General features: G+C 41.4%; 1 protein-coding gene and 1 long non-coding RNA gene across 3 annotated transcripts in view; both read left to right on the plus strand.

Moving 5' to 3' along the window:
* klhl36 (kelch-like family member 36) overlaps positions 1–23468 on the plus strand; it is a 128827-nt gene that overhangs the window by 4161 nt on the left and 101198 nt on the right. Inside the window, exons 2-3 of one of the 2 annotated variants that reach the window (XM_034175689.1) lie at positions 3130–3219; positions 17634–17671. Coding sequence is in view for 1 of the 2 variants with exons in the window: in XM_034175688.1 (XP_034031579.1) it covers positions 3157–3219 (63 nt within the window). In the remaining variant the exon portion in view is untranslated. The remainder of the gene's footprint in view (positions 1–3129; positions 3220–17633; positions 17672–23468) is intronic. The other variant, XM_034175688.1, reaches the window with a different exon arrangement.
* LOC117515213 lies at positions 8992–13549 on the plus strand. Its single transcript, XR_004562105.1, has 3 exons — positions 8992–9119; positions 9569–9576; positions 13540–13549. It is a non-coding gene; the product is annotated as an uncharacterized LOC117515213 (long non-coding RNA).

A 23468-nucleotide genomic window follows, 5' to 3' on the forward strand; every position in this document is an offset into this window, starting at 1 on the left:
TAACATTTATTTATGCAGAAAACGTGACCAGATTTACAGGTAAGAAAGTTTTATTGCGTTTTCACATCATGTGGTCCTCAGAAAGAGAGTTTAGGTGTATTTGAGTGGAAAATAGTGTTAGTTGTTGACGCATGGCGGAGGATCAGCTGTTTTTAGCAGCAGATACGGAGCGGCTCGGAGAAAAAAAGCACAAAAATGTCTTTGTAAAGCTCAGTGCAGGTGTGCTGTTGTCACCACGCTTTAAGAGGTGAGGACGAGTCGTAGCTGCTGCAGAAAACCGCGGATGAAAAGCTCACAGCTCGCTTAAAGTGGGCAGTTCAGTAGAACCCCGACCTCCTGCCCACGGACCAAGTTTAATGCTGCTATCGACCCACAATGAAAAAATAATAGTAATGCACAGTGACTTGGAGAAGTAACTTTAATCTGATTACTGATTTGGAAAGATTAACGCGTTAGATTACTCGTTACTAAAAAAAAGTGGTCAGATTAGAGTAACGCGTTACTAAGTAACTAAGTAACGCATTACCGGCATCACTGCATGGTTTTAAAATCCCTTGGTATTTTATAACCCAGTATTTTCCCCATAACAGAATTCACATTATTCCAAAAACCTTCAATTTTTGGACATTCCCAGAACACATGGGTGATGTGGATCCCCACATTCTCCAACACGGAAGATGGACCTGAGATTGTTTACTTTTAATTTTTGGGGTGATAAAAAATCTAGTCAGGTTTTTCCACCCAAACTCCCTCCATAGTCTAGAATTTGTTGTTGTACACTGAGTTTCACATATATCCCTCCATTCATCCAGTGTTATTTCAGTTTTTATCTCCTCCCATTTAGATTTGATATAGATGGTTGATGATGACGTGTTTTCCCTTGTTTTATACAGTGCTGAGATTTCCTTGAATTATATCCCTTTGTATGTTTTATTCACCCAGTATAACAAGCCATACGATGACCAAGGACTTTGTATTTCCTTCAAAAATAATCTCTAAATTGTAGGTACAGGAAGAAATCATTTTTTTCCCAGTTGGTAATGGTCTTTTAATTCCTGAATACTGATCAGATTGCCATCCTTTATTATAGCACATACTGCCGTTATTCTCCTTTTTTCCCAGTTTTTAAATCCTTGATCATATATACCCGGTATAAATCCACTGTCATATGCAACCCAACTCAACAACTTTACTTCCTTTTCCAATCTGTCCTGTTTAATTTTCTCAGACCAAATCTCCAAAGTATGAACACTATAGGATCAAGTGAGTGCTGTAATGTTTTTCTAAGTTTATTATTTCCCAGAAGCGTCTGAACTGGGAAATCTTCCACTTTTGCTTCAATATCTTTCCATTTAGCATAATTTTGATCACACCAATTAATTACTGTTTTGAGCTGAGCTGCATAGTAGTAGTAAAGCATTTCTAATGAATTCTGCCCCGACATCAGTTGGGTTTGGAATGACTGGACAATCTGTGTCTATGGTTTGCCTCAGATGGGCGGAGACGGGTAGAAACTCAGAGTCTGTTACCATGGTGACTGACTCAGAGTTTCCCTCATCTCAGGGTTAACTTGCTCTGAGTTTTCACATAACCTCCTTTCTGGAATAACCCCTCTGGCCTTCATTTGAAGACCAAACTGTTTGAATCAATCCCGTATGGAATAAAAGCATTTCAACAAGTTTGATTTAAGTTAAAAAATGAAGAGACATTCCAATGTTTGATTTGCAGAAATTAGAAATATTTAGGTCGAGATGAAGCCTCTGATGTCAGAGGTCATTATTTTGGTCCAACTGTTTTGAGTTCAGGTGGAACCATAAGGGGTTCTTAATTATAATTTTTTGTGTGTTCTCAGAACAGAGTTCCTCATCAGTGTTGCTGGAAACAAAGTTGAAGTGAGGATAGTTTTTGGGGACGTGCTGTTCATTTGTTCATCTTGCAGTCTGTATTACTGTTGTGTGTGAAGGCTGATGCCTCTGTTTGATTGTATGACTGACCGTGTGATTGTACATTCCTGATGTTATCTCATGGACCAGGCGGCCCGCTCCGTCCAAAAACTGTTACAGCAGTGAGAAGCAGGTGACTCATGTCACGTCTGTACAGGCACTGTAGACTGACAACGCTGCTCAAGATTTTTGATGGAAGATCAAACCAAAAGAATTTCACCTTTTCTAACATAAGTTTGAACTTGCTGGTTCCGGTCATGGGATCAAAGTCGGTACTTCCTCAACATGTTTCACTGTGTGTTTTCCTTCAATAATGACACTTATTCTTCCCTGTAAACCTGAAGTTGTCTTGACTTGATGTCCAGTAAACGAGCTAGACAGATCAGTTTATGAACTCAACATCTTAGCAACTAAAAGGTGTCTTTGAAGCCAAGAACCACTAGACAGGAGGAGGAACTGGACAGGAAGTACAGCGGACTCTCTTTTTGACCAAATCGTCCATCAAGTCCAGTTGTTTGCCAGTAGATGGCATGCATAACTTCTGCAATATTTTCAAAGTTGTCTGTAGTCCACCTCGTCATTGTGTCAGTGTCTTGAAAACAGCAGGTGGTCTCAACGTTGGGAAGGACCAGTGTGGGCCAAACACAAATGTCATCCTTAATCAGGGCTCCAATGCCTGAGGTTCCTTCCATTCACAACCTCAGCCAGCCTCCCAACTTCCTGGAGGTTCTAGCAGCTGTCCATCCCCTGATAACAAGTCTGGTGGTGCAGACAGAATACCCGGGTACCTCTGGACAAGACTTCCAGAGCATTAAGTCACCGAGGTCTGCCCTGATAGGGGAAAGTCCCACAGCAGTGGAGAGATACCTTTGCTGTCACCAGATACAAGAACACTTTCATCTGTGGCAACAGGGAGAGCTGTTGTCCTCAAAGGAACTGAACATTCAGACCAAAGGACCTGAAGGATGTTGCTACTGACCGTAACACCTTAGGGGCGTGTGTGTGTGTGTCTAACAAGGTTGTAGCTCGTGTTCTGGACCGGTGTCTGCAGTGTTTTGTCTCAAAACTGTGTCGTTCCTCCTCTGGGACCTTTGGGGGATCTGTTACCACTGCTGGGTCTGTGAGGGTTCAGCATTTGTGATATGATGATTTCACTATAATTTTGTGTGTGTGTGTGTGTGTGCAGGCAGATGAGTCACCGTGACTACAGATAATGGATATTGGCAAACTGAGTCATATATGTTGGCCCCAACGGATCAGTGAATCATCATTCCAGGTCAGTGTGTGTGTGTGTGTGTGTGTGGTTGACACACTTAAATTGATTTTGAAATGAATGTTGATCAGTGGTGGGCACAGTTCCGCTAATCCACTAACCGCTAATTAGGGAAGCTAACTTTTTTTGTTAGCGGGTTATCTTTTCAGCTGACTTTAAACCCATCAACGGACCAATTAGCTTCCACTAAATTTAGTTTGGCTAACTTTTAGTCCATTAAAGGTTTTTTTGTTGGCATAGTAAGTCAAGCCGAATGGTCAAAAACATTTGTAAACCCTAAAATCACACGAGTACCTCTCTGTTGTGTTTTGCAGGAGTCAGGCAGCTATGAGGAGCTGAGCTCAACCCGACCCCAGTAAGGGACCTGGCTGCATGACTGCTACAGAAAAAAAAGTCATTTCATTAACAGCATACAAAACCCCTGACGTGGGCCAAAGACATAAACATTAAAGCAGGTTTCAATCAATCAATCAACTTTTTTTTATATAGCGCCAAATCACAACAAACAGTTGCCCCAAGGCGCTCTATATTGTAAGGCAAGGCCATACAATAATTATGAAAAACCCCAACGGTCAAAACGACCCCCCTATGAGCAAGCACTTGGCTACAGTGGGAAGGAAAAACTCCCTTTTAACAGGAAGAAACCTCCAGCAGAACCAGGCTCAGGGAGGGGCAGTCTTCTGCTGAGACTGGTTGGGGCTGAGGGAAAGAACCAGGAAAAGACATGCTGTGGAGGGGAGCAGAGATCGATCACTAATGATTAAATGCAGAGTGGTGCATACAGAGCAAAAAGAGAAAGAACAGTGCATCATGGGAACCCCCCCACAGTCTACGTCTAAAGCAGCATAACCAAGGGATGGTCCAGGGTCACCTGATCCAGCCCTAACTATAAGCCTTAGCGAAAAGGAAAGTTTTAAGCCTAATCTTAAAAGTAGAGCGGGTATCTGTGTCCCTGATCTGAATTGGGAGCTGGTTCCACAGGAGAGGAGCCTGAAAGCTGAAGGCTCTGCCTCCCATTCTACTCTTACAAACCCTAGGAACTACAAGTAAGCCTGCAGTCTGAGAGCGAAGCGCTCTAATGGGGTAATATGGTACTACGAGGTCCCTAAGATAAGATGGGACCTGATTATTCAAAACCTTATAAGTAAGAAGAAGAATTTTAAATTCTATTCTAGAATTAACAGGAAGCCAATGAAGAGAGGCCAATATGGGTGAGATATGCTCTCTCCTTCTAGTCCCCGTCAGTACTCTAGCTGCAGCATTCTGAACCAACTGAAGGCTTTTTAGGGAACTTTTAGGACAACCTGATAATAATGAATTACAATAGTCCAGCCTAGAGGAAATAAATGCATGAATTAGTTTTTCAGCATCACTCTGAGACAAGACCTTTCTGATTTTAGAGATATTGCGTAAATGCAAAAAGGCAGTCCTACATATTTGTTTAATATGCGCTTTGAATGACATATCCTGATCAAAAATGACTCCAAGATTTCTCACAGTATTACTAGAGGTCAGGGAAATGCCATCCAGAGTAAAGATCTGGTTAGACACCATGCTTCTAAGATTTGTGGGGCCAAGTACAATAACTTCAGTTTTATCTGAGTTTAAAAGCAGGAAATTAGAGGTCATCCATGTCTTTATGTCTGTAAGACAATCCTGCAGTTTAGCTAATTGGTGTGTATCCTCTGGCTTCATGGATAGATAAAGCTGGGTATCATCTGGGTAACAATGAAAATTTAAGCAATACCGTCTAATAATACTGCCTAAGGGAAGCATGTATAAAGTGAATAAAATTGGTCCTAGCACAGAACCTTGTGGAACTCCATAATTAACTTTAGTCTGTGAAGAAGATTCCCCATTTACATGAACAAACTGTAATCTGTTAGACAAATATGATTCAAACCACCGCAGCGCAGTGCCTTTAATACCTATGACATGCTCTAATCTCTGTAATAAAATTTTATGGTCAACAGTATCAAAAGCAGCACTGAGGTCCAACAGAACAAGCACAGAGATAAGTCCACTGTCCGAAGCCATAAGAAGATCATTTGTAACCTTCACTAATGCTGTTTCTGTACTATGATGAATTCTAAAACCTGACTGAAACTCTTCAAATAGACCATTCCTCTGCAGGTGATCAGTTAGCTGTTTTACAACTACCCTCTCAAGAATCTTTGAGAGAAAAGGAAGGTTGGAGATTGGCCTATAATTAGCTAAGATAGCTGGGTCAAGTGATGGCTTTTTAAGTAATGGTTTAATTACTGCCACCTTAAAAGCCTGTGGTACATAACCAACTAACAAAGATAGATTGATCATATTTAAAATTGAAGCATTAAATAATGGTAGGACTTCCTTGAGCAGCCTGGCAGGAATGGGGTCTAATAAACATGTTGATGGTTTGGATGAAGTAACTAATGAAATAACTCAGACAGAACAATCGGAGAGAAAGAGTCTAACCAAATACCGGCATCACTGAAAGCAGCCAAAGATAACGATACATCTTTGGGATGGTTATGAGTAATTTTTTCACTAATAGTCAAAATTTTGTTAGCAAAGAAAGTCATGAAGTCATTACTAGTTAAAGTTAATGGAATACTCAGCTCAATAGAGCTCTGACTCTTTGTCAGCCTGGCTACAGTGCTGAAAAGAAACCTGGGGTTGTTCTTATTTTCTTCAATTAGTGATGAGTAGAAAGATGTCCTAGCTTTACGGAGGGCTTTTTTATAGAGCAGCAAACTCTTTTTCCAGGCTAAGTGAAGATCTTCTAAATTAGTGAGACGCCATTTCCTCTCCAACTTACGGGGTATCTGCTTTAAGCTACGAGTTTGTGAGTTATACCACGGAGTCAGACACTTCTGATTTAAAGCTCTCTTTTTCAGAGGAGCTACAGCATCCAAAGTTGTCTTCAATGAGGATGTAAAACTATTGACAAGATACTCTAACTCCCTTACAGAGTTTAGGTAGCTACTCTGCTCTGTGTTGGTATATGACATTAGAGAACATAAAGAAGGAATCATATCCTTAAACCTAGTTACAGCGCTTTCTGAAAGACTTCTAGTGTAATGAAACTTATTCCCCACTGCAGGGTAGTCCATCAGGGTAAATGTAAATGTTATTAAAAAATGATCAGACAGAAGGGAGTTTTCAGGGAATACTGTTAAGTCTTCTATTTCCATACCATAAGTCAGAACAAGATCTAAAATATGATTAAAGTGGTGGGTGGACTCATTTACTTTTTGAGCAAAGCCAATAGAGTCTAATAATAGATTAAATGCAGTGTTGAGGCTGTCATTCTCAGCATCTGTGTGGATGTTAAAATCGCCCACTATAATTATCTTATCTGAGCTAAGCACCAAGTCAGACAAAAGGTCTGAAAATTCACAGAGAAACTCACAGTAACGACCAGGTGGACGATAGATAATAACAAATAAAACTGGTTTTTGGGACTTCCAATTTGGATGGACAAGACTAAGAGACAAGCGTTCAAATGAATTAAAGCTCTGTCTAGGTTTTTGATTAATTAATAAGCTGGAATGGAAGATTGCTGCTAATCCTCCGCCCCGGCCCGTGCTACGAGCATTCTGACAGTTAGTGTGACTCGGGGGTGTTGACTCATTTAAACTAACATATTCATCCTGCTGTAACCAGGTTTCTGTTAGGCAGAATAAATCAATACGTTGATCAATTATTATATCATTTACCAACAGGGACTTAGAAGAGAGAGACCTAATGTTTAATAGACCACATTTAACTGTTTTAGTCTGTGGTGCAGTTGAAGGTGCTATATTATTTTTTCTTTTTGAATTTTTATGCTTAAATAGATTTTTGCTGGTTATTGGTGGTCTGGGAGCAGGCACCGTCTCTACGGGGATGGGGTAATGAGGGGATGGCAGGGGGAGAGAAGCTGCAGAGAGGTGTATAAGACCACAGCTCTGCCTCCTGGTCCCAACGCTGGACAGTCACAGTTTGGAGGATCCAAGAAAATTGGCCAGATTTCTAGAAATGAGAGCTGCTCCATCCAAAGTGGGATGGATGCCGTCTCTCCTAACAAGACCAGGTTTTCCCCAGAAGCTTTGCCAATTATCTATGAAGCCCACCTCATTTTTTGGACACCACTCAGACAGCCAGCAATTCAGGAGAACATGCGGCTAAACATGTCACTCCCGGTCTGATTGGGAGGGGCCCAGAGAAAACTACAGAGTCCGACATTGTTTTTGCAAAGTTACACACCGATTAATGTTAATTTTAGTGACCTCCGATTGGCGTAACCGAGTGTCATTACTGCCGACGTGAATTACAATCTTACCAAATTTACGCTTAGCCTTAGCCAGCAATTTCAAATGTCCTTCGATGTCGCCTGCTCTGGCCCCCGGAAGACAATTGACAATGGTTGCTGGTGTCGCTAACTTCACATTTCTCAAAACAGAGTCACCAATAACCAGAGTTTGATCCTCGGCGAGTGTATCGTCGAGTGGGGAAAAACGGTTAGAGATGTGAACGGGTTGACGGTGTACACGGGGCTTCTGTTAGGGCTACGCTTCCTCCTCACAGTCACCCAGTCAGCCTGCTTTCCCGACTGCCCGGGATCTGCCAGGGGGGAACTAACGGCGGCTAAGCTACCTTGGTCCGCACCGACTACAGGGGCCTGGCTAGCTGTAGAATTTTCCACGGTGCGGAGCCGAGTCTCCAATTCGCCCAGCCTGGCCTCCAAAGCTACGAATAAGCTGCACTTATTACAAGTACCGTTACAGCTAAAGGAGGCCGAGGAATAACTAAACATTTCACACCCAGAGCAGAAAAGTACTGGAGAGACAGGAGAAGCCGCCATGCTAAATCGGCTAAGAGCTAGTAGCTACGCAACCTAGCGGATTCCTAAAAACACACAAAGTGAATAATGTGTAAATAATTTAGAGGTGATTCAGCAGAAGGAGTGCCTTAATTAAGGCACCAAACAGGCCATGAAGCAGCACAGGTAACGCACGACAACGGTGCTAAAATAAAATAAAAACGAAAGCGTTAGCAAGCTAGTTAGCTTGCCAACGCTGATGAAAGTTAGCTGATAAAAGTGCTCCTTCGCGATGTTTCGACCGTTAGAGGTCTTCCTTAGGCGTTGGAGCACAGTAAAAAAGTAAAAAAAAGTAAAAAGGTAAAAAAGTAAAAAAGTCTTGAAAAAGACTGTTAGTTCAAAGTCCAAAGCAGCAGGTAGCAGTCTCTGTGTTTGACGTATGGTTGATTTAAAGACCAAACTAATTATGGACAGTTTATTGATATTAATGTTAACTGTCATTTTTACAAAGTGAAAATATCACAAATATCTTTTTAAAGTAATAGTTTTAAAGTAATGCACTAATTCTAAATGTTTGAGCATTAAAACTCATATATGCCCAAAGGCATTATGGGAAATTGAGCCTCCTCATCACTGGTTGGTTGTTAAAAAAACACACACAAGTTACTGTAATGTGTGTGTTGGTTTTTACAAATAAATCTGTATTTGTAAATATTTATTTGCTCAAAAACTCACCAAATGGTGAACGTGTGACATTTTGACCCAAAATGCATAGAACACTGCCATCTACTGGATGGCAGTGTAAGTGTAAATAGCATCTACCTGTCATACAGTCGCCATTCGGTGCACTTCTGTATCAGACTTAAATAGAATTTTTAGTTTTGCAAATACCTTTTTTTACAAATGAAAAAAAAATACATATTTACAAATACAGATTTATTTGTAAAAACTAACACACACGTTACAGCAACTTGTGTGTCGTTCCATTTACAACCAACCAGTGATAAGGAGGCTCAATTTCCCATAATGCCTTTGGGCATCTGTGAGTTTTAATGCTCAAACCTTCAGAATTAGTGCATTACTTTAAACTAAAATATATTTGTGATATTTTCACTTTGTAAAAATGACAGTTAAAGTTAATATACAAAAATCCATACGGAATTAGTTTGGTTTTGAGATCAAATCATAAGTCAAACCTGCTTTTCTGTTTATGCCTTTGGCCCACGTCAGAGGCCAAATTCACTCTTTCTTACAGCAGTGGCAGGACGCACAAACACAGAAGCTCTGACCCATTGTTTGTGTTGGGTTTGTGATCGCCTTTGATTCTACTCAAAGCATCGGCGGTGCTTAAACTCAAAACTGGCTTGTCAGTAGCCGACAGTGTCCTGGAGTCAATACTAAAAGTTAGCAGTTAACGGTTGGCTGTAGCTTCCACTAAATTTATGATCAGTTTATCATTATAAAAGTTAACTTTTCAGTTAGTGGATTAACTGTTATAAAAGCTAACTTTTTGGTTAGCTGTGCCCACCACTGATGTTGATGGAATGAATTATGACAGTGTTCAAGTTTAACATGTGATATGGAGCTAAAATCTTTCCAAAATGTTCCACACAAATAAAACATCTTTGTGAAATGAGCCACAAACACACTTTTACAAACTCAAAACGCCTTTAACATCCAATTAATGCAACATATTTCTTTCATGTTTTATAAACAGGTACAACATGTCTTATAAATATAATCTCGCTCACTCATCTTCCACCGTTTACTCACAACTGGGCACTGCAGTCTCGTTTGAGGGTGGGCGCCAAAGGGGTAGACTATGACGTAATTTCTCTACTTCCGGGGACAGAAACACGGCACTTTCTCTGAGTTTTTGGGCAAATTACACACAAACAAAGTGAAAATGCAAAGAACAAGTGAGGATGGTGTGGAAAGTGGACATGTGCTGCGGTTTGTTTCTGACCCGGAGCTCAAACATGTCGAGGTGGTTTTGTAGGCGAGCTACTCTGGTGAGCTGTGTAGGCTAACACTTACATACTCGTCTTCCATTCTCCACTGGGAACCAAAACAAACTGCACCTTTCATGACTGCTTTGGTGATTGCAGCCGAAAACAAAACACAACACAATTTTCCTGTTAGAAGTGACGCTGTTTGTGGGGAGAGACTAACCCCTGGGTGGAGTGAGGGAGTGCCAGCCCAAACCATTTGGAGGATGGCGGTTTCTGCAGAAACCATTTGAACCCGGCATGTCTTAAACTGGTGTAACAGTTTATCTTCCCCTAGATAACTTCCCGCTATTGGGAAGCTGTCCTAGGATATCTTACCCCCCACCCTGGATACCTTCCGCCCAATCACAGCAGAGTTGCCTCAAGGCACTTCACACAAGTAAGGTCTAACCTTACTAACCCCCAGAGCAGCAATGGTAAGGAAAAACTCCCTCTGAGGAAGAAACCTCAAGCAGACCAGACTCAAAGGGGTGACCCTCTGCTTGGGCCATGTTACAGACACAAATGACAGAACAAGTCACAAAACAAATATACAAGAAATGCTGTTGGTGCACAGGACAAGAGGGTTTTCTGCACAAATACCACACCCATCTCTGGATGGAGCTGCACCTTAAACAGAGAGAAAAAACAGAATTAGGCCTCAGAAAGAGAAGAAATACAGTATAATTTGTCAGCATTAAACAACAAGAAAAACAGAAGAAATACTAAGATGATCGTTGGCAACTAGCCCTAAGCTTCACTAAAAGACCCAGAATTTAGGTAAAGTTGAGGCTGCGGCACGCTTCGCTTCCTTATAAAATGAATTAAAGCGCAGAACTATACTATGCCAGTATGCTAGCCATACAAAAGGGAAAATAGGCGTGTCTTAAGTCTGGACTTGAAAGTCTCCACAGAATCTGACTGTTTTATTGACGCAGGGAGATCATTCCACAGAACAGGGCCACAATAAGAGAAAGCTCTATGACCTGCAGACTTCTTATTCACCCTAAGGACACAAAGTCCTCCTGCACCCTGAGAAAACAAAGCCCGGGACGGTATGTAAGGTTTAGCCAGCTAGGTAGGGAGGTGCCAGTCCATGAACAATTTTATAGACTAGTTGCAGAACCTTAAAATCTGATCCCACTGTGACAGGAAGCCAGTGAAGAGACGCCAAAATGGGTGTAATGTGGTCGAACTTTCTGCTTCATGTCAAAAGTCTGGCTGCAGCATTTTGAACCAATTGGAGACCCCTAATGCTGGACTGCAGTAAACCAGAACATTGCAGTAGTCCAATATAGAAGAGATAAACGCATGGGTCAGGGTCTCAGCATCAGCTGTAGACAGGATGGGATGAATCTTCGCTATATTTCGCAGGTGGAAGAAAGCAGTCCTTGTAATATTTCTAATGTGGAGGTCAAAGGACAATCTAGGATCAAAAATTACCCCAAGATCCCTCACTTTGTCAGTGGGATGTATGATACACGAGCCTAGGCTAAGCGTTAACTGGTTAAATTGATGCCAATGTCTCACTGGACCAAGAACCATCATTTTCAGTCTTATCAAAGTAGGAAGTTTATAGACATCCAGCGTCTCACTGATGCAAGGCAATCTTCTAAGGATTTTATGTGAATCAGATTACCAGCAGTTATTGGCATGTATAACTGAGTATCATCAGCACAACAGTGAAAAGTAATCCCAAAATGCCGCAATACGAGGTCTGTTAGAAAAGTATCTGAGATTATTATTTTTTTAAAAAGCCATATGGATTTGAATCACGTGTGATTACATCAGCCAAGCTTGAACCCTCGTGGGCATGCAAGAGTTTTTTCACGGCTGTTGGTGACATCATTCGCCTGTGAGCACGCCTTGTGGAAGGAGTGGTCCACCCCCCTCGTCGGAATTCCTTTGTCTGAGAAGTTGCTGAGAGACTGGCGCTGTGCTTGATCAAAATTTTTTCAGAAACTGTGAGGCACATCCGAGTGGATGCCATTCGAGAAATTCAGCTGGTTTTCTGTGAAAATTTTAACGGCTGATGAGAGATTTTGGATTGTTTCTATCACTGTAAGGACTTCCCACGGAGCGGGACGTTGCGCAGCGCTCCGAGGCGACATCGTCATCCTGTTTCAAGCTGAAAACCTTCAAATTTAAGCCTCTGTAGACCCAGGACGTCGTGAGAGAACAGAGAACTTTCAGAAGAGGTCGGAATCAGCAGTTTAGCCGGACATTCCACTGTTAAAGGAGATTTTTTTAATGAAAGACGTGCGGATGGATTGGCGCGTTGGATCGCAGCCGGCGCAGCGCGCCCACTACAGGAAAAACACCTCTGTTGGAAGCCTTAAGGACAAGTTGGAACATGCCCTGCTGTTAAACAATTTCTCAGATACTCACTCAACTGAAAGCCACCAAAAGCCGCCAGGTTTTTACAAATGGTTATCAACACAGAGGTGTTTTTCCTGTGCCGCCGCACCGCGCCGGCTGCGTCCCGACGCGCGGACCCGTCCACACGTCTTTCATTAATAAAATCTCCTTTAACTAGAACTGCAGCTGGAGTACTGACGGGGACTAGAAGGAGAGAGCATATCTCACCCATATTGGCCTCTCTTCATTGGCTTCCTGTTAATTCTAGAATAGAATTTAAAATTCTTCTTCTTACTTATAAGGTTTTAAATAATCAGGTCCCATCTTATCTTAGGGACCTCGTAGTACCATATCACCCCAATAGAGCGCTTCGCTCTCAGACTGCAGGCTTACTTGTAGTTCCTAGGGTTTGTAAGAGTAGAATGGGAGGCAGAGCCTTCAGCTTTCAGGCTCCTCTCCTGTGGAACCAGCTCCCAATTCAGATCAGGGAGACAGACACCCTCTCTACTTTTAAGATTAGGCTTAAAACTTTCCTTTTTGCTAAAGCTTATAGTTAGGGCTGGATCAGGTGACCCTGAACCATCCCTTAGTTATGCTGCTATAGACGTAGACTGCTGGGGGGTTCCCATGATGCACTGTTTCTTTCTCTTTTTTGCTCTGTATGCACCACTCTGCATTTAATCATTAGTGATCGATCTCTGCTCCCCTCCACAGCATGTCTTTTTCCTGGTTCTCTCCCTCAGCCCCAACCAGTCCCAGCAGAAGACTGCCCCTCCCTGAGCCTGGTTCTGCTGGAGGTTTCTTCCTGTTAAAAGGGAGTTTTTCCTTCCCACTGTAGCCAAGTGCTTGCTCACAGGGGGTCGTTTTGACCGTTGGGGTTTTACATAATTATTGTATGGCCTTGCCTTACAATATAAAGCGCCTTGGGGCAACTGTTTGTTGTGATTTGGCGCTATATAAAAAAAATTGATTGATTGATTGATTGATGTCCGGATAAACTGCTGATCCCGACCTCTTCTGAAAGTTCTCTGTTCTCTCACGACGTCCTGGGTCTACAGAGGCTTAAATTTGGAGGTTTTCAGCTTGAAACAGGATGACGATGTCGCCTCGGAGCGCTGCGCGACGTCCCGCTCTGTGGGAAGTCCTTACAGTGATAGAAACAATCCAAAATCTCTCATCAGCCGTTAAAAGTTTCACAGAAAACCAGCTGAATTTCTCGAATGGTGTCCACTCGGATGTGCCTCACAGTTTCTGAAAAAAGTTTGATCAAGCACAGCGCCAGTCTCTCAGCAACTTCTCAGACAATGAAAATCCGACGAGGGGGCTGGACCACTCCTTCCACAAGGCGTGCTCACAGGCGAATGACATCACAAACAGGCGTGAAAAAACTCACGCATGCGCACGAGGGTTCAAGCTTGGCTAATGTAATCACACGTAATTCAGATACATATAGTTTTTTTTTTTTTTTTAAATAAAACTGTCGGTTTCTTTTCTAATAGACCTTGTATGTGCCCAAGGGGTGCTATATAAAGGGAGAAAAGCAGGGGACCTAAGACAGACCCCTGTGGAACCCCAAATTTCATGTCACTAAGGTTAGAGGTAGTGTTATTGTACAAAACACAGTGAGAATGACTGGTCAAGTATGATGTCATCCATGCAAGGGCACTCTCAGTAATCCCAAAGTGATTTTCCAGCCTATCAAGTAGAATATGATGATCCACAGTATCAAATGCAGCACTGAGATCTAACAGCACCAGAACCGTAGTTGTGTCGAAATCCATTGCAAGCAGAAGATCATTCACCGCTTTAGTGAGAGCCGTCTCTGTGGAATGATATTTTCTAAAAGCAGAATGCAGTGGCTCAAAGAGATTATTCTCAGTAAGATAGTCCACGATCTCCCGTGACACCGCTTTTTCCAGAATTTTAGAGCAAAATGATAGATTTGATATTGGCCGACAGTTTTTCAATACACTAGGGTCAAGATTAGGTTTCTTAAGTAATGGTTTAATCACTGCAGATTTGAAACATTTAGGAACAGATCCAGAAGTTAAAGAAAGATGAATAATTTCCAGCACAGTCGGCCCAAGAGTGGGCCACAGGTCCTTCAACAGTTTTGTTGGTATAGGCTCAACTAAACATCCGTCCATTTTCTTCTGCTTTATCTGGAGTTGGGTCGCGGGGGCAGCAGCTCAAGCAAAGCCGCCCAGACCTCCCGATCCACACACCTCCCCCAGCTCCTTCGGGGGAACCCTGAGGCGTCCCCAAGCCAGCCGAGAGACGTAGTCCCTCCAGCATGTCCTGGGTCTTCCCCGGGGCCTCCTCCCAATGGGACGTGCTCGGAACACCTCTCCAGCAAGGCGTCCAGGGGGCATCCAGAAAAGATGCCCAAGCCACCTCAGCTGGCTCCTTTCGGTGTGGAGGAGCAGCGGCTCGACTCCGAGCTCCTCCCGAGTGACCGAGCTGCTCACCCCATCTCTAAGGGTGCGCCCAGCCACCCTGCGGAGGAAACTCATCTCGGCCGCTTGTACTCGAGAGCTTTGCCCCCTTGCTCTGCTCTCTCTTCACCACGTCGGTCCGATTCAGCGGCCGCCTCACTGCAGATGCTGCACCGATCCATCTGTCGATCTCGCGCTCTATCCATCCCTCGCCCATGAACAAGACCCCGAGATACTTAAACTCCTCCACTTGAGGCAAGGACACTCCTCAAAATCCGTTCAAACTTTTTGAGTTATCCTGCTGACAGACAGACAAACAAACAAACGCGACCGAAAACATAACCTCCTTGGCGGAGGTAATAATAATAAACAGCGCAATTACAATAGGGTCCTCGTAGAACGTTGTCCTACTCGGGCCCTAATTATGACAAATAGGGCAAGGATTATATTTAAATTGTTTTAATGTGATTTAAAACCAGTTGTCCAAACAGACGTGAAGGTCGGACGGTCGCACCACTTGATGTTTTCACACATAAGATGGCAGAAAATGACCAATAACCAACATGTTAAAAGAAATAAGAGTGGCCAAATGTATAAGGAAGGTATTAGACAGTGGTGGGTACAGATAACCAAAAAATTAACTTCGATAACTTTTCAGTTATCTGATTATCTGTTATCTTTGATAAAGATAAAACAATAAACCACTCAAAAATATATCGGAAGTTACAGATAACTGATAACCGATAAATTCCAGTATTGTCTCTAGTACATTTGCAACTACTAATAAACTGAATTTGAGTTTTAACACCATGATCGCTTCTGGTAACAACAAAAGCGACAACAAACCCAAACAATGAGCCCACACTTCTGTCTTTGAACATCTTGCCCCCTGCTGGAAGCTCTTGTTTACTACACGGCTTCCAGCACAGAAGTAAGCTGAGAGCAGCCGTAAAACCCAGCTCTCTACCCAATTACAATGCTCTGGTCAGGCGGAGGTCTTGGAAAATAAAGCAGTGCTGACTTATGGTTTTGATTTATAAATAACATTAATACTTTCAATCAATCAATTTATTTATATAGCGCCAAATCGCAACAAACAGTTGCCCCAAGGCGCTTTATATTGTAAGGCAAGGCCATGCAATAATTACGTAAAAACCCCAACGGTCAAAACGTAATACTGATAGAATAACTCCATTATTGTCAATTCTGTCATTTGTACAAAGTTAAAATATAACATATCTTTTAATGTTGAATAATGCACTAATTCTGAGGTTTTGTAAAAAACAGACAGATTGCAAAGGATTCTGGGTAAAATGTGCCTCTGCTAAACACTGATTGGTTCAGTCATTCACGTTAATGTGACGTGTGTCATGTGTTGGTGTTTACAGATAAATGTGCTTTTGTAAAATATTCCGTTTTTTATTTGTAAAAACAGGCATTTTTACAGAGCCCTGGAAGTGTCATCGCAAAATGTTTTGCATGTGGAGAGAATGTGCGCTCATTTTATTATATTGTAAAACATGCTCTCAATATTGTCTTAACACAGAAATGTTGGCTATTCGCCCTATTGACGTTTCAAATCCCACAAAACCTCAGAGAGGTCGCCGCGCTGTGAGATCTCAAGATTGAGAACTGCACTGAGATGCTCTGATCACGCTGCACTTTAACCGCTGCACACAGACAACACCATTAACATCACAACATAAAACTATTTTTATATTGTGCCTAAAACTCTCGTGAATATATTCTCTGGGTTTTTATACGTTGTTATTGTGTTTATTTTATGTAAACGTGAGAATCACAGGCTGTCTCTCCGTTATTTTCAATGGGAGCTGCTGTGAGCTAACGTGCTGTGAGCTTAACGTCTTGATTATTGTTCTTTACAACACTGTTTGTCCTCTTTGTTCCAGACTAATATATATATAATATGTCTGAAATTCGGTTTGCGTTTATTAAATTCCAACAGATTAAACGGAACAGAGACGGATTATTTGTTATAATTGTTTTAGCAAGTTTTCAGGGTGTCATGCAGCAGTCTCTTATTAACGTGACGAGAAGCATAAAAAAATTACATTTTTGTAGGATAATATTAATTTACAACTGTCATCGTGTTGATTCTCTATATCAGTGGTGGCCAAGTTCGGTCCTTGAGAGCCACATTCCTGACACTCTTAGTTGTCTCCCTGCTCCAACACACCTGAATCCAATGGAAGGCTCGTTAAAAGTCTGCTAACGAATCTTTCATTGGATTGGACCGAACTTGGCCACCCTTGCTCTATATGTTGTTGTCGACTGCAGTGACTCTCTGGCACGCAAGGGATTATGGGATACGTCAATAGGGGGAATGAACACTACTGGCCAGTAGATGGCAGTAGAGACCTTGAAAACGTGCCAAAACAAAATTCGGGATAATCCGTGTCTGCTACATTTAAGATGCGTGGAATTTAATAAACGCAGACACAATAACATCGTCTATAAACCCAGAGGATATATTCACCAGTGTTTTAGGCACTAGAGTTTATTGCTGTTGTCCGTCGAGCCTGATCAGAGTGTTTCAAATGCATTTCTCATGTTGTGAATGTACTGAGATTACCCTATCCTACCCATAATGCACTGCTGGGCACAGCATATATCCACACTAAAACCTTAAAAATTAGCGCATTACTTTAAAACTAAAACATATATCTGATATTTTCACTTTATAAAACTTCAGACACGACATTAATTTAATAACTTGTGCAACATTAGTTTAGTTAAAAGTTGAACCATAAGTTAAAATGGGACAAGTTCTCCTTTGTTTGCAGAGGATAGGGTGGTTTCTTCTTAAAGCAGCTCTTCTCTGTTTTGCAGACGGTAGAACTACACATCAGCTATGAAACATTTAACAGGTAGGTGCTCAACTGATTTTAAGTTTTATAAATATTTGTAGCTGTTCAATTTTATTTACCACGTTATCGGTCTAAAAATTATTGGACAAAAATTTATTGCAAGATAATTAGTCTGATAATGGTATTTAAAGTTATCTAAAAAGATAATCCTATAATGAAAACATTATCTTCGATAATTATCGGATTATCGGAACTGTGCCCACCACTGGACTGGTATTAGACATACACGTTATATTTTTATTCACTAATGTTTATTATTAGGTAAAAAGTTCCATCGGACAGAAAAGGCGAGCGTCACGTCTTTGACCCAAATATGATTCAGAGTAGATACACTTAACAACCAGAAGAGTGCTAAACAGAAATAAAAGAAATGTATACAACCATGTAAAGTTCAGAAGAGCGTCACAACAGCAAACAGTCCACTGTGTCAGTTCTCTGTCTCTCAATGTGGACTCGATGCACATTAGTGGAAATACCCTGGATCTGGTTCTCGCATGTGGTATTGCTGTCACGAATATTGACATCATGCCTCTTACATCAGTGGTCTCTGATCACTCTCTTATTAAGTTTACAGTTTTGCTGCCATGGTTACAGGAACAACAACCTTATATATATCACTATGGCGATGCATCAACTCCTCAACTAAGACTGAACTCGAGGCTAGACTGCCTGATGTCTTAGCTTCACATTTGACAAATACCCAATCAGTCGACAGTCTTGTGGATATTTTAAACTCAGTGCTCAAAACTACACTCGACATGATTGCGCCACCTTTGTTAAAACCATGCTCCCCCAAAACACAGTCTCCTTAGTTCAATGATTACCTGCGTGACCTCAAGCGTAAGGCTAGAGTTCGAGAAGGAAATGATGTAGTTCAAAATTAGAAGTATTCCATCGTGTGTTGCGACCTTTCACATTGAACACGTCAGGCCAATATGTCAACGCTTTACAATCCGTCGGATGCGTTTCCAACGCGTTGTGATGTCAGATGCGTCGCTTTGGAACCGGGCAAGGGGGCGGAGATTGCTACGTCACACTCTGGCTGTTTCCACAACCTGAAAAGTTCAGCAATCGCCATCTTGAATTTGCATCGCCTGAACACAAAAAAGCTTTAAAAAAAACAGCAGTAGAGCGATTCTCCCATCACCCTGCTGGGATAAGCTTTTTTTTTCAGCTACTTTTCGGAGTGACGCCGACTGAGGGAGGACTGACGACTTGGTGGGATATTGATCGAACCGCGACAGCGGGCCGACCCGCATGGAGAAGCCGGCCTTCAGGCATCATTCCTGGGCAGACCGAGGCAGGCAGCCGGGGTGATGGAGCAAACCCACTCAGTCCGAAATCTCCCACTTTTTGGATATATGTGAAGTCCCAGTTTGACCAATGGAGTTTAGTTCTGCAGCTTTATCGAGGTGAGAATAATATTAAAATAAAACGTGACGTTTTGCACTGCTGTGAAGGTTTACTGATCGGCTAACGTTAACGTAGCCTTTTAGCACAGTTGATCTGAGTGAACGCTTTAATTTGTAAATGGTTCAGTCTTTTTTATTTTTACCAAATAAAGCTACAGCTTTTTTTAGAGACCACAAAAGCTCTACTTTAAATAACTTTTTGTTTTTTCTGGCATTTTTTTTCCATCTTTTTTTTCCTTTTTTATATATAAACTGTTTAGTGTTTCTTTATATTTAAAAAAAAATATTTTTATTTGTCCCAATCAGAAACATTTGCTGTGCAGACAACCAAACTTCCATTGATAAGCTGAACACCACGAAGTCCAGTCGAAAGAAAACATCTCTGCTCTTCAAAATAGGACAAAAGTGTCTTCAGCAACAGCACCAGAGGTCAAAGCTGCAGAAGAGACCTTCATCTGGTGCACAGAATCCAGCAGAACATCACCTGCTTCTAAATAAAAGGCTCTTTCAACAGCAACTATTTTATTATTTTTTAAAAAGCTGTTTCATTTTATATTTTAACAATTAATGAATGGATCATTAAAAAATGTCCATGAATCAATCAAATCAAAGCCCAAAGACATTTGCACAGGTAGAAGCTCTCCACTTAATGTGCTCAAATTCATATTTTAGAAATGACTCTGTCCTGATAACAACATTAAAGGCAATTACATATTCTGATGAAATTACAAGTTGAAATGACTATAAAAAAATTCATCATGAGGTTTATGTCACAGAAATCCTACTTTACAATCACTGCAGTCATTGTTAAATTATTTCCTGTTGCATTTATAATAAACATTTGTATTTATTTACAGTGTCTGTTTTTCTGGTTGAAATGAGATATAAATAATCTACCAGACTTAAAAAAAAATGTACAAATTTCCATGTTATTTTATTTGTCTAAAAATAAATGTCCGAGGTTCCTTATGTTAAACAAGAAATTATCTAATCTGAAATAACAGGTGGTTTTAATTTACAGATGAAAGGTTTCTAAAGAACCATTTATTGATTTATTTAGCTATTTTAATTACAAGTATTCTAAACTTTTTTTTAACAGTAATCAGAAATTTTGAGGTAACAAACAACAACAAAAAAAAAACATTTCCAAGGATTTTTCTTCAGAAAACTGCTCTATAAATGATCAGTGGTTTCTGCTACTAGTCTTCCGTGTTTTGGCCCGACACGTCGTTCCTATTGGACAGCGCGAAGGTACTGAGGTATTACCGAGATTTGTAGAATTTGAGAGTATCTCACTGGGCATGCTGACGAAACCCGTAACGACAAAGAAAAGCAAAACCTGCTTATTTGATCCTATACAAACAAAAGTGTTTAAGGACCTGTGGCCCACTATTGGACTGACTGTGCTGGAAATTATTCATCTTTATTTAACTTCTGGATCTGTTCCTAAATGTTTCAAATCTGCCGTGATTAAACCATTACTTGGACCTCAGTGCTGCTTTTGATACTGTTGACCATAAAATTTTATTACAGAGATTAGAGCATGTCATAGGTATTAAAGGCACTGCGCTGCGGTGGTTTGAATCATATTTGTCTAATAGATTACAGTTTGTTCATGTAAATGGGGAATCTTCTTCACAGACTAAAGTTAATTATGGAGTTCCACAAGGTTCTGTGCTAGGACCAATTTTATTCACTTTATACATGCTTCCCTTAGGCAGTATTATTAGACGGTATTGCTTAAATTTTCATTGTTACGCAGATGATACCCAGCTTTATCTATCCATGAAGCCAGAGGATACACACCAATTAGCTAAACTGCAGGATTGTCTTACAGACATAAAGACATGGATGACCTCTAATTTCCTGCTTTTAAACTCAGATAAAACTGAAGTTATTGTACTTGGCCCCACAAATCTTAGAAGCATGGTGTCTAACCAGATCGTTACTCTGGATGGCATTTCCCTGATCTCTAGTAATACTGTGAGAAATCTTGGAGTCATTTTTGATCAGGATATGTCATTCAAAGCGCATATTAAACAAATATGTAGGACTGCCTTTTTGCATTTACGCAATATCTCTAAAATCAGAAAGGTCTTGTCTCAGAGTGATGCTGAAAAACTAATTCATGCATTTATTTCCTCTAGGCTGGACTATTGTAATTCATTATTATCAGGTTGTCCTAAAAGTTCCCTAAAAAGCCTTCAGTTGGTTCAGAATGCTGCAGCTAGAGTACTGACGGGGACTAGCAGGAGAGAGCATATCTCACCCGTGTTGGCCTCTCTTCATTGGCTTCCTGTTAATTCTAGAATAGAATTTAAAATTCTTCTTCTTACTTATAAGGTTTTGAATAATCAGGTCCCATCTTATCTTAGGGACCTCGTAGTATCATATTACCCCATTAGAGCGCTTCGCTCTCAGACTGCGGGCTTACTTGTAGTTCCTAGGGTTTGTAAGAGTAGAATGGGAGGCAGAGCCTTCAGCTTTCAGGCTCCTCTCCTGTGGAACCAGCTCCCAATTCAGATCAGGGAGACAGATACCCTCTCTACTTTTAAGATTAGGCTTAAAACTTTCCTTTTCGCTAAGGCTTATAGTTAGGGCTGGATCGGGTGACCCTGGACCATCCCTTGGTTATGTTGCTTTAGACGTAGACTGTGGGGGGGTTCCCATGATGCACTGTTTCTTTCTCTTTTTGCTCCGTATGCATCACTCTGCATTTAATCATTAGTGATCGATCTCTGCCCCCCTTCTCGGCATGTCTTTTTCCTGGTTCTTTCCCTCAGCCCCAACCAGTCTCAGCAGAAGACTGCCCCTCCCTGAGCCTGGTTCTGCTGGAGGTTTCTTCCTGTTAAAAGGGAGTTTTTCCTTCCCACTGTGGCCAAGTGCTTGCTCATAGGGGGTCGTTTTGACCGTTGGGGTTTTTCGTAGTTGTTGTATGGCCTTGCCTTACAATGTGGAGCGCCTTGGGGCAACTGTTTGTTGTGATTTGGCGCTATATAAGAAAAAAGTTGATTGATTGATTGACTTAAGAAACCTAATCTTGACCCTAGTATATTGAAAAACTATCGGCCAATATCAGATCTATCATTTTGCTCTAAAATTCTGGAAAAAGTGGTGTCACGCAGCTCGTAGACTATCTTACTGAGAATAATCTCTTTGAGCCACTGCAGTCTGCTTTTAGAAAATATCATTCCACAGAGACGGCTCTCACTAAAGTGGTGAATGATCTTCTGCATGCAGTGGATTCGGAACCACTACGGTTCTTTTGCTGTTAGATCTCAGTGCTGCATTTGGATCATCATATTTTACTTGATAGGCTGGAAAATCACTTTGGAAATACTGGGAGTGCCCTTACATGGTTGACGTCATACTTGTCCAGTCGTTCTTACTGTGTTTTGTACAGTAACATGACCTCTAACCTTAGTGACATGAAATTTAGGGTTCCACAGGGGTCCGTCTTAGGCCCCCTTCTTTTCTCCCTTTATATAGCATCCCTTGGGCTCATATTGTAGAGTTTTGGGATTACCTTTCACTGCTAAATAGAATTTAAAATTCTTCTTCTTACTCATAAGGCTTTGAATAATCAGGTCCCATCTTATCTTAGGGACCTCATAGTACCATATCACCCCAATAGAGCGCTTCGCTCTCAGACTGCAGGCTTACTTGTAGTTCCTAGGGTTTTTAAGAGTAGAATGGGAGGCAGAGCCTTCAGCTTTCAGGCTCCTCTCCTGTGGAACCAGCTCCCAATTCAGATCAGGGAGACAGACACCCTCTCTACTTTCAAGATTAGGCTTAAAACTTTCCTTTTTGCTAAAGCTTATAGTTAGGGCTGGATCAGGTGACCCTGAACCATCCCTTAGTTATGCTGCTATAGACTTAGACTGCTGGGGGGTTCCCATGATGCACTGAGTGTTTCTTTCTCTTTTTGCTCTGTATGCACCACTCTGCATTTAATCATTAGTGATTGATCTCTGCTCCCCTCCACAGCATGTCTTTTTCCTGGTTCTCTCCCTCAGCCCCAACCAGTCCCAGCAGAAGACTGCCCCTCCCTGAGCCTGGTTCTGCTGGAGGTTTCTTCCTGTTAAAAGGGAGTTTTTCCTTCCCACTGTCGCCAAGTGCTTGCTCACAGGGGGTCGTTTTGACCGTTGGGGTTTTTCTGTAATTATTGTATGGCTTTGCCTTACAATATAAAGCACCTTGGGGCAACAGTTTGTTGTGATTTGGCGCTATATAAATAAAATTGATTTGATTTGCTATGCTGATGATACTCAGTTGTACATGCCGATAACTGCTGGTAATCTCATCCACATAAAATCCTTAGAAGATTGTCTTGCATCAGTGAGAATCTGGATGTCTAGAAACATCCTACTTTTAAACTTTGATAA

Source organism: Thalassophryne amazonica, chromosome 8 (genome assembly GCF_902500255.1).
Source record: "Thalassophryne amazonica chromosome 8, fThaAma1.1, whole genome shotgun sequence".
Classification (NCBI taxonomy): domain Eukaryota; kingdom Metazoa; phylum Chordata; class Actinopteri; order Batrachoidiformes; family Batrachoididae; genus Thalassophryne; species Thalassophryne amazonica.